Source organism: Mixophyes fleayi, chromosome 6 (assembly GCF_038048845.1).
Source record: "Mixophyes fleayi isolate aMixFle1 chromosome 6, aMixFle1.hap1, whole genome shotgun sequence".
Classification (NCBI taxonomy): domain Eukaryota; kingdom Metazoa; phylum Chordata; class Amphibia; order Anura; family Limnodynastidae; genus Mixophyes; species Mixophyes fleayi.
Window position 1 is genome coordinate 134,152,777 of NC_134407.1, and position 13,005 is coordinate 134,165,781.

Below are 13,005 nucleotides of genomic sequence, written 5' to 3' on the forward strand. Positions count from 1 at the left end.
ATCTGTCTCTTCATGTAATCCCAGACAGACTCGATGAAATCAGAGCTCTGTGGGGGCCATATCATCACTTCCAGGACTCCTTGTTCTTCTTTACACTGTAGATAGTTCTTAATGACATTGGCTGTATATTTGGGGTTGTTGTCCTGCTGCAGATTAAAGTTTGAGCCAATCAGACGCCTCCCTGATGGTATTGCTTGATCGATAAGTACCTGCCTGTATTTCTCAGCATTGAGGACACCATTAATCCTGACCAAATCCCCAACTCAATTTGCTGAAATGCAGTCCCAAACTTGCAAGGAACATCCGTTATGCTTCATTGTTGCCCACAGACACTCAGTATTGTACCGCTCTCCAGCCCTTTGGCAAACAAACTGCCTTCTGTTACAGCCAAATATTTCAAATTTTGACTCGTCAGTCGAGAGAACCTGCTGCCATTTTTAGACACATCGGTTCCTATGTTTTTTTGCACAGTTGAGTCGTTTGGCCTTGTTTCCACGTCGAAGGTATGGATTTTTGGCCGCAATTCTTCCATGAAGACCAATTCTAGCCAGACTTCTCTGAACAGTACATGGGTGCACCTGGGTCCCACTTTTTTTTTTTTTTTTACCACCAGTTCTGAGCTGATGGCACTGCTGGACATCTTCCGATGTGTCTGGCTACTGTGCTCAGTCTTGCCATGGTGTGTGACCTGTGACACTCTTCCACAACTTGACAGCAGAGTTTGACTATTTCTCACCCAGTTTTAAGCCCCCTTACAAAGCTGTTTCTGTTTGTTACTGACTGGTTCATCAATTTCATATGTAGATTGAAACAATTACCACCTGTTTGGTATGATTGGTTAATCATACACCTGGCTATGATCCTACAAAATCCCTGACTTTGTGAAAGTTTACCTGGTAGAATTGATGCTGGTTTAAAGGCAAAGAGTCGTCACACCAAATATTGATTTTGATTTTAGATTTCGCTTCTGTTTTTTCACTTAGCTTATTAGTTAACAAAATGCAAATAGTTAATTAATAAACTATTAACACTTCTATTTTTGAAAGCATTCTTATTTTATTTATTTCTACACCTGCCTAAAACTTTTGCACAGTATTGTGTATATACTCCCAAACAAGCTCCACTGGAGACTCATGCATGTTTAAAATATTGCGTCTCTCTAAAGGCCTTTTAGAAGGGGTATTGCAATAAAAACGGCAGCGAGAACACAGAGGGCTAATAAAGCCGTATGACTGCACAAACAACCTCTGCAAAGCTTTGTTTTTGTTGATTCTGAAAGGGGGATCCCAAAACCAGGTACAGTTAGCAAGGATAGACCAATAGCATTATTTCACTTTGTTCTTAAAATACAAACTTAGCCCCCTCATTCCTAAGTTGAACCATCCAGATCTGGTCAGCTTTGTGCTGAGGAGACAGGCTTCAGACAATACTGTGACAGTGTTCCATATTTTAGCAGTGCACTCCCAGGGTAAGGTCCTTCTTTTGCTTTCTCTGTATATAAGCATTTGGCAGACTATAATAGGGCTATATCAGACAATTATTAAAAATAAAAACGAAAAAATTGCTTTCTTCCAAACCATACTTACCCATCCATCTACCAGAGTATTTAGCAACAGGTTTCTTATTTATGGTACCCACCTAGAGTGTCTACTCTCCCCCTTTAATAGTTATATTAGCTTTTGTGCCATTGACTGAAAAAATAAGGTCATCTCCTGAGATAAGAGGCTACACAATAGAAGACATTGAAGATAGTGAGCCTATTTTTAGATAATTCATTAAGTTTTTTTGCTAATAGCCTTGATACATCTCTTCCCACCTTATCTGTTACATAGGACAAGTTTGGAAGGGTGTCACTTCCCTTATTTCTTTAAAAGAAGAACACAAGTATGAATAGCAAACTAAAGCATGAAGCTATTTGATTATTTAAATACCATGATGGGAATTTGATGTATTGGAATGCACACACTTGCTCCTGCTAGCCTGAATCTCTGTCTTAACTAAGTTTTAGATCTGCTGTGAAGTCTGCTTCACTGAATAGCGGTAGTCAAAATTATGTTGCTGCCAAAAATGATCTTCTGTTGTCCCCTTATTTTGCATCAGTTGTGGAAAGCAGTATTCAGTCTATTTAAAGCAGTGTAGAATTACATTTAACTCTGTCTCCAATTATTGCACGGCTTCATCATTAAACCCACACACGTACAAACATGCTAGAGCTGCCACTACTCCACACTTGAGAAACTCCTCCTGTCTCTAAAATTATTACCAAAGCACAGAGTAGTTTCGAAATGGATACTATTATTTTAAAATGGTGTCCTCCCCTTTGAAACTGTTCAAGTGACATGTATACAGATTTTCCCTGTGAGTGTCATCCTAGGTCTGAGCTCCCTGACCAGTACAAATCCGTAAACACTCAACTATCATATTATTATTTTTGTCTTTTTTGTTACTATTGGCAACAATGCAGTACAACTATTGGCTTGCTTTACAAGCCCCACAATATATGTAAATTCCTCTTATAAAGCTTATATTTGCATATTATTTAATGTGTTCTTTAAAACAGATTCCAGGGTAAAAGCTATGACTATTCCCTATATGTTTGTTTTCACTTCTTCTTCTTTTTTTTTTTTTTTTTTTTTACTTAATATCTGTTTATTTCTCATTTGCATTCTGCTGGTTGCTAGGTCACATTAAAGGTGTAAAAAGGTCTGTGACATGATTTATCCTGATTTCAGGCTTTACATCAAACACCTGCAATTTCAATAAGCGTGTGCAGACGTTTTATATCCACTGTAGTCCTTTTAATGTGCTGCTACTCTTTCCTCCAGGATACTGTTTAGTAACTTTGATCTTGAATTGAATTCCTGGGTTTTGCATTATCCCCTCCATAATGACAATCTGCAGATGTCATTTGCAGGAAGCAGAGAATGAAATGATGTTGCTCTCATTCTCTCTAGAGGAATTACACACAGCAGACACCATGGTCACCCCAGCTGTTTCATGCATTGCTAATGGCATAGAAAAGCAGAACCTGTAATGGCAATCTCCCCCTGCTCATACGTCATTGCTCACTCTTACGTATTGCTGAATCACTCATGTAGTGATGGATATAATTGTCTTAACCTCATTAAGCACTGGTTAAGTATACATTTATAATCTTATTGAGATCTACCACTGGCCTATTTCATAGTAAAACATTCCTTGTTCTGCTCCACATTTGTCATGTGACTAGAACATTGCGTGTCAGTACAATTGCTACCAGAAGAGCAGCCATTTTAATCTTGTTCATCGAAGGGTTCTATTCCAGTTACCAAACTGCACACAAGGCTATGATTGGCTAAATGTTTATACTAGGCTTAGGCAGATGTTGTGGAACTGCAAGTCAAGGCATGTGCCTCCAGAACTTGTTTCCCAGTAGCACTATAGAGCATTAGTTAAATATGTGAGTCACACTTTATTCACAAGTCAAGAGCCCCTGTTGCCAATACTGAAATTCAGTGTTCTGCTTTCAGTCACTAAGTCTGAAGTTTATTTGGTTTTTGGTTTTTTTGGCCTGAGCACTATTTCTGTGGTCAAATTGGTCAGAACAGATTTTTGTACAATAAGGCAGGATGATGGAATCATATAGGAGCTCAATTAGCGAACTTTCCTGACGGCCAATGATCTGTGCTCTGGAGCAATGTGTGGCAAAAATAAATGCTCTGTGCGAGAAGAACGTGAGACAAATGGAGGCATGTCTTTTGTCCAAAATACAATTAACTTTTAGATCTAAAACAAGTATCCATTCTAAGTGACTTTTAGTGGCATTATTTCACATCTTTGATTCACTATCACACCATGAATTGCAGCATGCACTACTATATCGTATGGACTGTAGGCTCTTTTGAGCAGGGTGCACTCTTTCTGCCTGAAATCTGCAGTTCCTTCATCAGCCTCGCATGTACTTGGTATTTTTATGTGATTTGTGTTTTTTCTGACTTGTAACTCTGACTGTCCAGAGCTGCAGAGTGTTTTGGTACCTTACAAATAAGCAATGATGGTTACTTGTTTTATGCTGGTTAACACTGCGCACTACAGTATTGGAAATTGGTGACTGCGATACCTGATAATGTCCCTAACAAAACTGTATGTGTCAAATAGAATAGCGTTTGCAGCGTGTGTACCACTTTTTAGAGTCTTATTAACTAGATGTGATTTAAAGGAGTATGTGTGTACAACTTTATAGATTCCTATTTATGTGATAATGAGTACTTTTACATTTCCCCATCAGTTAAATATTTTTCCTGTCTGTGATGTAGTGGATACATCATATTAGGGCTCACTTACTTATTTCATATAGGTGCCTAATTTGCACTGAACCACAGTATCCAAACTTCAATGAACCCTTTCTTCCTATTGTTTAGTGCACACTTTGCATTGTTAATACAGTGTTAGTAAAATGATTCCCGTCATGTTAAGAATGAGGATGTGTTTTCTGATGACTCAGCATTGCTTTGTGCTGGGAGAGTGGGATATAAACCTGGATGTAGGACGTGCATGGTGTGTATCTACTTTCTAGTAGACACAGGGGAGATGGCAGGAAGTACAGTTAAATAGGAGAGAAGATGTGGATTGGAGCTTCAGGCAGGAATTCCAGCAATCCTTAAAGAATGGCAGCAATGGCTGTTATGAAAGTAAAACATAACTTCCTATATGAGCCAGTGTTTGGTGTGTGGCCTCACTCTAGTTCTAGTCACACAGCTGCCTGCACAGACATCTACTGAATGCAGTTCCATGTATAGAGCTGTAAGGTGTAGAACTTGTTGTCTGATCACCTTTACTGATAACATCTGGCAAGTTTGAAGCAATGGTGTGCAGACTGGTATTTAGCTATGTATATTGGTTGAGAATAACTGCAGCTCAGAATGCATTGGTGGAGAGAAGTGATAGTCCATGCCCCTACCAATATCCTTAAATGCTAATTCCATATTTAATTCCTTGCCCTCCTTTTACGCCATTCACTGAAATGTGCCAGCATAGTGTGGTTTTCCAAAAACATACTTATGACAAAACCCTAGTCTGTATATTAGCGAATATAAGCTGTAAGCACCAATGGTGCAAGGACTGAAGTGAATGATTGCACATTCTCTGTACAGTGCTATATAAACAAACAAAATGTGGTGGTCACATTTACTATACTCCCTACATCTGCATTGTTAGTTCCCGTATGAAATCTGGTCGCCCCACCACTTCATCACGATGCCTCTGGCTGCTGACATTCAAAGTCCAAAGACCGCCATCCATTGGTTCCCTCTCCTGCATTGCTGCAATCTTTTGTGGAGGAGGCAAATGTTCTGAAACATGTCACGTTTCAAGTGATTTAATAGAGACCTAAGTACATCCCTTCCCCTATAGAAAACAGCTTGATGCTTTAGCATTAATATATTTTATTATCCAGCTAAACTTTATTTACTCAAGATTCCTTTCTTCTACCTTGATGGTACCAACCAATGAGTGAACTGTTCTGCAGGCTCTGCCATGTTAATTATTGATGCATTTGCAGCCATGTTCATTCTGATTAAACAGACTGTATGATATCCTCTCTTTAAAGAACCTGGACAAGCAGTAATGGTTTTCTTTCTGCTGAATAGCTCATAGTTCTGGTGTATCCCCTGGGGGTTTGTCATTAATTGTTCCCTGCACAGAATCATCCTAGAAATTATTGGATATGGTATCACTTCCACACACTGAACCAACGGATATTTTCGGAATGTATTTTCAGAGTTTGGAATAGTTTTATTCATGTTTTCTGACTGCACTTTCCTGGCAAGGTACTTTATAAGTCTTTGTAAGTTGCTGATTCAGTGCGGTTACAGTCTAGTAACAGCAGAAGACACTGGCTGGGAGACGACTGGCGGTTGAAAGTTATTGTGTATATGTAGCATGCAACAAAAATTTCAAAGCATACAGAGTGAAATGTCTTTATATTGAAATTGAATGCTGCTATTTATTTAATCTAAACAGCAAATTCATATTTAATGTATGACTGATAACAAATGCTATGACATTGGATTTCCACCTAATTCTTCATCCAGAAAATGTATAACGTCTACTAGGATTCATGGAATGGCTAATATTAAAATAACAGATGGTGCATATTAAATCCTTTACCATGTCCAGTGTCTTTCTGGTGCTTCCTCAAAACTAGCAATGCATAAACCTGAAAATATTACACTCTGGAATCAGTTAGTAGAAGATGTTTAAGTAATTGTGTTGGCGGCTCTGTTTTTGCCACATTATTTCCACTTCAAATGCGTTAGAAGATTCATTCTATTTTCTGTAGATCAAGTGTGCCCAGTACTGGCCGAAGAAAGAGGACAGCCCAATGGTGTTTGAAGATGCAAACTTGAAATTAACCCTGCTTTCTGAAGACGTCAAATCCTATTACACAATCCGTGTCCTGCAGCTGGAGAATATGGATGTAAGTTGTGAGGGTTCTGAGATGTTTATAGTAAATTTGGACATTATGTAATGCTGGAATTTCAAGCTTGCAAAGGTTGCTTTAGTGAATCATCACCTTAGCAAAGCATTGCAGCCTCTAGTGGAGCAATAATTAAATATATATAAGGTTTCCAGGAAATGTCATTTTTCTTCATGTTATTTCACAGAATAATTTAGAATTTAGATTTCAGTTCCATATAAACAAAAAAAATGGTTATTAGTTTAGCTTTCTGAGAAACCTCCCCAATCTCCATGCTGTCCGATTTGCCCCATTACATTCACTTGTATCTTTTTGTAACCGTATAAATGTGCCCTCCAACATTAAACAAATGATCTTTCCACTTGTGTCAGACTGCTAGACGTGCAGGATTTTAGTATATATTATTTAGAGAATATCTGGGTTTCGTCGTACATTCAGATGGTATTGAGTTGTAATTTATGTAAGTTTACAGGACTGATGTTAATAAAACCAGTTCATCCGATGACACACGACTGCTTAGACACGGCAGATAACGTAATATGTACTACTTTACGGAGATTAAGGGGTATATTTACTAAACTGCGGGTAAAAGTGGAGATGTTGCCTATAGCAACCAATCCGATTCTAGTTATTTATCTAGTACACTTTACAAAATGACAGCTAGAATCTGGTTGCTATAGACAACATCTCCACTTTTTCAAACCCGCAGTTTAGTAAGTATACCCCTAAGTGTTGGTACAATATAATTACTATAATATGTCTATTTTATTTACAACCCTTATACATTGATTTGCAGACACAGGAGACTAGGGAAATCCTACACTTTCATTACACCACGTGGCCAGACTTTGGGGTCCCAGAATCTCCAGCATCATTCCTGAATTTCCTGTTTAAGGTGCGAGAGTCAGGATCTCTTAATCCTGAGCACGGGCCCATAGTGGTACACTGCAGTGCTGGCATCGGCCGGTCGGGCACCTTTTGTTTGGCTGACACTTGTTTACTTCTGGTAAGTTTGACTAATTTCACTTTAAGCCATTTACCATGAAAATAAACTTTGTTAGATAGAAGCACTCAAAGTAAACTTTCCCATATACAACTGTACTGTCATGTATAACCCCAATTGCAGATGCTCCGTGTCATTTCTTTATTATACAACTAGCCCCAGAAGCGCCACAAATTCACAAATCATTCTGGGTAACAGATGTAGGATATCCCCTTGACGAAGAATGGGACAAAGTTCATACTAGAGTCTCCAAGAGCTCAGTAAGCGTCGCTATAAAAGAAAACATACATCTGTTAAATATTTTAACAGATCTAGTCCCAGAGCAACTTCATAAAATGTACCCCCACCCTTCTAACCCAGGCTGGAAACAATGGTGCCACATAGGTAGTTTCCTCTATATTTCGTGGTCCTGCCCCAAAATTAGTCTCATTATGATTATCCCCAAACCTAACCCTTTTTTACTTTATATGACCCTGTAGTCAGCAAGAGTACAGATAAACTCCTAAAGCACGCCGCTTGAAGAAAGCTAATCTCCCTACGCAACAAGTAGCAATCAAATGTACTTTATTTACAAATGACTACAAAACCGTAAAATTAAGAAATTTCCTGGTACTCCTTTTAGGGGGTGGATTAATCTAGAACCTTTGCCATTAGTTGTAAATTCGTACCAAGACATCCACTTAACAATTGGGGAGGACGGTGACATAGAATAAGGAGCATCTAATGTCTCCATTAACTAAAATGGTCCTTCGTAATAATTTTGTGAAGGGTTGGGGGGAACAGCTGTTTCCAAAGTTGTGCAATTTCCGCTCTAGTGGCTACTAAAATATGACCCCAAATATATTTGTAATGTTTGGGCAGTTGTTCAGTGTAAAGATGGAGGAGGGCAGCAAGTGGTGTCGGAGTTAAGGATATAGAGGTTACTTTCTGCGCTACAACTTACTATTTTATGTCATGTAACCTGCTCAGCACAACGGTTTATACCCTAAAACACGTGATCTGCATCTTATTCTTTATTGAAATTTGTTTGGGGAAAAATGTAAACTGATATTGAAAATTTTTTTAATAAAAAGAATAAGTTCAGTGTGGGTGCATCAGAGATGCTACAGGACTCTTTTGGTACAGACCTGCAGTGGTAAAGTACTTTCAAGCCATCAAACTATTATAATGCTGGAGGTCCCCATTATAAGAGTCCCAAATCCTGTGAGCCTCCCCCCGAACTTCTACTGTGTATTGATAGGATCCTTGTTTCCTCAATTTTATCTGCCACTCTTCCACTTCATTTTGATTGCTAACAATTAGAGATGTAAGCAAATCTATATCCATAGAGAGGAACAAAACAATTTAGAAACGTGTGAGTAGAATATAAAATAAAGGCTTATTCTATGCGCTAATATAGTTTATAAATTGCACAGTAAATTATACATGTTAGTGTTCTTGTGTATAATCTTACATTTTCTTATGTTACGTTTGATCTTGTGCAGATGGACAAGCGGAAAGATCCGTCCTCGGTGGATATCAAGCAGGTCCTGCTGGAAATGAGAAAATACAGAATGGGTCTCATACAGACAGCGGATCAGCTGCGATTTTCCTATCTGGCTGTGATTGAGGGGGCCAAGTTTATCATGGGTGACTCATCAGTGCAGGTGGGTGAAGTCTGTAAATACACAGAAATGGCATTCACCATAGTAGCGGGTTTCTGATTTGTGGCTGTACATGGGTGTAATTTTGATCTGATTTGGCCACTCTTAAGGTTACCGCTTGCTGACAGCATGAAAGACAGAGCTCCATGCCGGACACAATCACAGATCACGCACCTTACACCAGATATTCCATTTGCCACAAATGGGCATGACAAAACAAGTCTCTACCTCAATAAGCAGAACCACAACATTTCTAAACCATTTCCTCACAGTCTCCATGAGTTAAAAAAACAAACAATCCTTAACGTTGAGATGTACACCCCATCATCCATCACCTTTCATGTATTGTGACATGTTGGATCTAGCCAACGATGGTGGATTGCAGTTCAGGTCTGTCTGACGATGAGAGTATTTGTAGTCTACAGTAGATAACTCCTTCTATTGCTGTTATAGGAACAATGGAAAGAACTCTCCAATGAAGACTTGGATCCCCCACCAGAACATACTCCACCTCCACCCAGGCCCCCCAAACGCATCACTGAAGCATTGAATGGCAGGATGCATGAACAGTTCTTCTCCCAACAGGTGGTGGAGGAGGTGATAAAACGAGCAGTCAGTACAGTGGAGGAGAGTTTACCTGATGGCAAAGCCCACCTTCCTCCGCCTCCTCCTATTGAAAGGTAGGTGCTCTAAGTTATCACCTGTGGGGCCCAATGTGTGTTCTCAGAGTGATCAAAATACACCAGACTGGTGAAAATATTGTGTTCAATTTATGATCAATAAAAGGCTGGGTCCCTGCAACGGTCCTGGATTTCGTCAGCCGGGCATTGACATAATAGACTGCCATTTGACCTTTCACCTGAAGAATACCCAGCACATGACATCAATAATTAAAAGGTGGGTGCAGTGTGTGTGAAAATAAAACGTAAGCACACGCGTATGTATGTGTGTATTTGGCATGCCAAAATGGTGTTTTTAGGCCCATGTTTAAAAATGTTAATCAAATATGGCACCACCTCTTTAAAAAGTTATATCTCAACTGCAAAATAACACTGCACTTAATTTGATATAAGATCTGATAAAATCAAGCTTGAAAGAGTTGAGAAATTTAGCAAAATATCCACCCCACAAAACATTTTGCTTTTTTCAAATCCCATGAGTGCTTCTATCTATCTCTTGATCTTGTAACTGCACATCTGTGGGTGATCTGCAGCTGGAAGTAACAATCCTCTCCTGCTACTGCCCCTCACGTCACCTGGTTTAATGTGTGTTCGCTGTTGGCTGTCAGTTACGGGTTTTAAAGTGACACTTCTCACTGTGTGGCTTATCTTGTGTGTTTGAATACTAGCTGTAGAGGTATTAAAATGCTTTATTAGGTTTGTAGCAATTCTTTTTTTAAATTTTTCATATTACAAAATACAGCATAGATTGATACATCTTCAAAGAAAAACAACTCGGCGCTGAATCACTAAATCGATAATTGAACAAATTGGCGAAAGTGCACTGAAACACAGCTGATAAGAACCTGTATGTTCTAGATACAATGAGAAAATAACCAAAAATCAGCGCTGTAACAGCAGACAATCCCAATCTACCAAAATATGGAATCCACGCAATGTGACATATAACACATTTAATAAAATTCTTAAAAACAAACGTATAACAACAATTGATATAGAGTGCACTGATACTTTCATAACAGCTCAGTAAATTATATAAAGTACTCTCATATTAAAAATTCCACTGTGATTCCTCCTTAAAAAACTATGACCGTCAGATAGTCTCTGATTGAAACAAATGTTTCAAATTATTAATATCATTCATAGTATGGAGTAGAGATATATTGTATGTGACTGAATCGTTAGCAGCAAGTACCAGATCCCAGCATTGAATGTCAAATATTCCGTTCTTTATATCATGCAGTATTATAAACTGATAGATTTTAGAGTAACTCTGGATCTTCTCGCTCAGATTACGTGTGGCTCTATGTAACCAGTGCGAGAGTTTTATATAAATCTCCCAATTGCAAACTGCCAGACCCGGCTGATAGCTGCAGCTGAGTGCGATGTAATGTGACGAGGAATTACTGTGGGTTACTTTCCAAGCACTCTGGAATATAGCAGATATCACAAAAGCTGTCGGAGCAATCGTACTTACAGTCAGTGCTGCGATTCTCACTGGAAGAGTTATCAGATATCGGCCCCACGCTGTAAATCACACTTGATTAATAGGTACCATACATTAGTCCGATGGAGCTGGGGGAGATATTTTTGCCACCAAACTGACTCAGCTCATGGGGTATTCTTAAGGCTAACAAGCCGTGTTCGGTTTCAATCATCGGGTCTCGTGGCTATTTGATTCCGAAACCTCCGTGTAGTGGAAATAAATTAGCGGTTTTGCCAATACTTATTTGCAATATTGATCACTCAAACTGAGCCCAGATTTCTGCACCATGAAATAAGATTCAATAGTGTGCCTGATGATCCTAAGTATTCCTGACACGTTTCATCATACAGCGATGATTTCATCAGAGGAAGTCCTCTGATATGTTTGTTTTTAAGAATTTTATTTAATGTGTTATATGTCACATTGCGTGGATTCCATATTTTGGTAGATTGGGATTGTCTGCTGTTACAGCGCCTATTTTTGGTTATTTTCTAGATTGATACATCTATATTACAAAACCTGATCAGGTGAGATATTTACTCTTTACAAATAATAATTTGCCTGGGCATGGTTAAAGAAATCCTAAAAACATGACCTGTTTGGGGTTTCCGAAGGACATGCGTTTGGGAGATACCGCACTAAGCCCGCTACTCCTTAGTTGAGAAAGGATAGAGAACCGTTCTTTTGCAATCATGGATTTACAAAGCCATTCTCATCCAGCATTTAGTATGGACCAATGTTGATTCTTCAGTTTTCTTTTGTTTTAATGGGGAAGTGTCTAGAGCTGTACAAAGTGGTACTAACTGCCTTCCCTTAGTTAGGATGCGGCCCCATTTTACAGAGAAGGTAGAGAACACCACGTACCTGTGTTGATGGGATACCCTGATCTATTTTTGTCTGAGATAGGTTGCAGCTATAAACTGCAATCAAATGTTGTGTTCTGTTATACGTTCAAAAATATTTTGAAAGAAGTATCCACTTTAAACTTTTTTTTTTTTTTTTTTATTCTATAGCACTTGTCAAGACACTGAACTTAGGAGGAGAAATGCTGGTGATCAAATCCACTCCTCACCTGACAGAGAAGAAAAGTTCAAGTCTGACAACATAGACAACCAAAATGACAGCCAGGAATGGAAGTCATTGGTGCTAAATATCTGCATGTTCACTGTGCTGACCGCCGGAGCTATCCTCTGCTACAGAGTTTGGTACCATTAAAGACTCTCCAGTTTCTGCCCTGTTTGTAATAGAAGTCTTCACACAGGAGCAAGTGAGACATAATCACAACCAAATTAAGAGAGAAGATGAAAAATTAAAGCCGAGCTTCAGTTTGACAGATCTAAGCTTTAACAGCTGGACTTTTCTCAAGCTAAAGAGTCTCAATGCACTAAGGGGTCTCCAGGAGCCCTGAAGTCCCAAGGAGAGATTGCTCATATCTCAGGGCCTACATCTTTCAGGAGTAAACACAGATAATGCCAAATATTTTTTTTTTTATTATTTTTTTGAATAAAATAGTGGTAGCAACACATGCTGTTGGTTTTTTGTTTTGGGGGTGGGGGGGGGTTGTTGTTTTTTTATTTTATTTTATTTTTGATCAGGTTTTTTTTTTTTTCTTCAGTTTTGTTTTTAAAAGACACAAGAGTGTACTTCTTATTTTGTGTTGCTACGTTTTAGTCACAAGCGATATGTAAGCATGTGGCATTTTGTCTTGTAACCTAATCAATGGTTCTTTCTATCGG

At 38.8% G+C, this 13,005-nt stretch overlaps 1 protein-coding gene across 2 annotated transcripts in view; it reads left to right on the top strand.

Moving 5' to 3' along the window:
* PTPN1 (protein tyrosine phosphatase non-receptor type 1) overlaps positions 1-12,792 on the top strand; it is a 67,993-nt gene extending 55,201 nt beyond the window's left edge. Inside the window, exons 5-10 of one of the 2 annotated variants that reach the window (XM_075176469.1) lie at positions 6,320-6,457; positions 7,254-7,463; positions 8,945-9,106; positions 9,557-9,783; positions 9,890-10,000; positions 12,283-12,792. In XM_075176469.1, the coding sequence (XP_075032570.1) occupies positions 6,320-6,457; positions 7,254-7,463; positions 8,945-9,106; positions 9,557-9,783; positions 9,890-10,000; positions 12,283-12,484 (1,050 nt within the window). In that variant the 3' untranslated portion in view covers positions 12,485-12,792. The remainder of the gene's footprint in view (positions 1-6,319; positions 6,458-7,253; positions 7,464-8,944; positions 9,107-9,556; positions 9,784-9,889; positions 10,001-12,282) is intronic. The other variant, XM_075176470.1, reaches the window with a different exon arrangement.
* Positions 12,793-13,005: the final 213 nt, after the last annotated feature.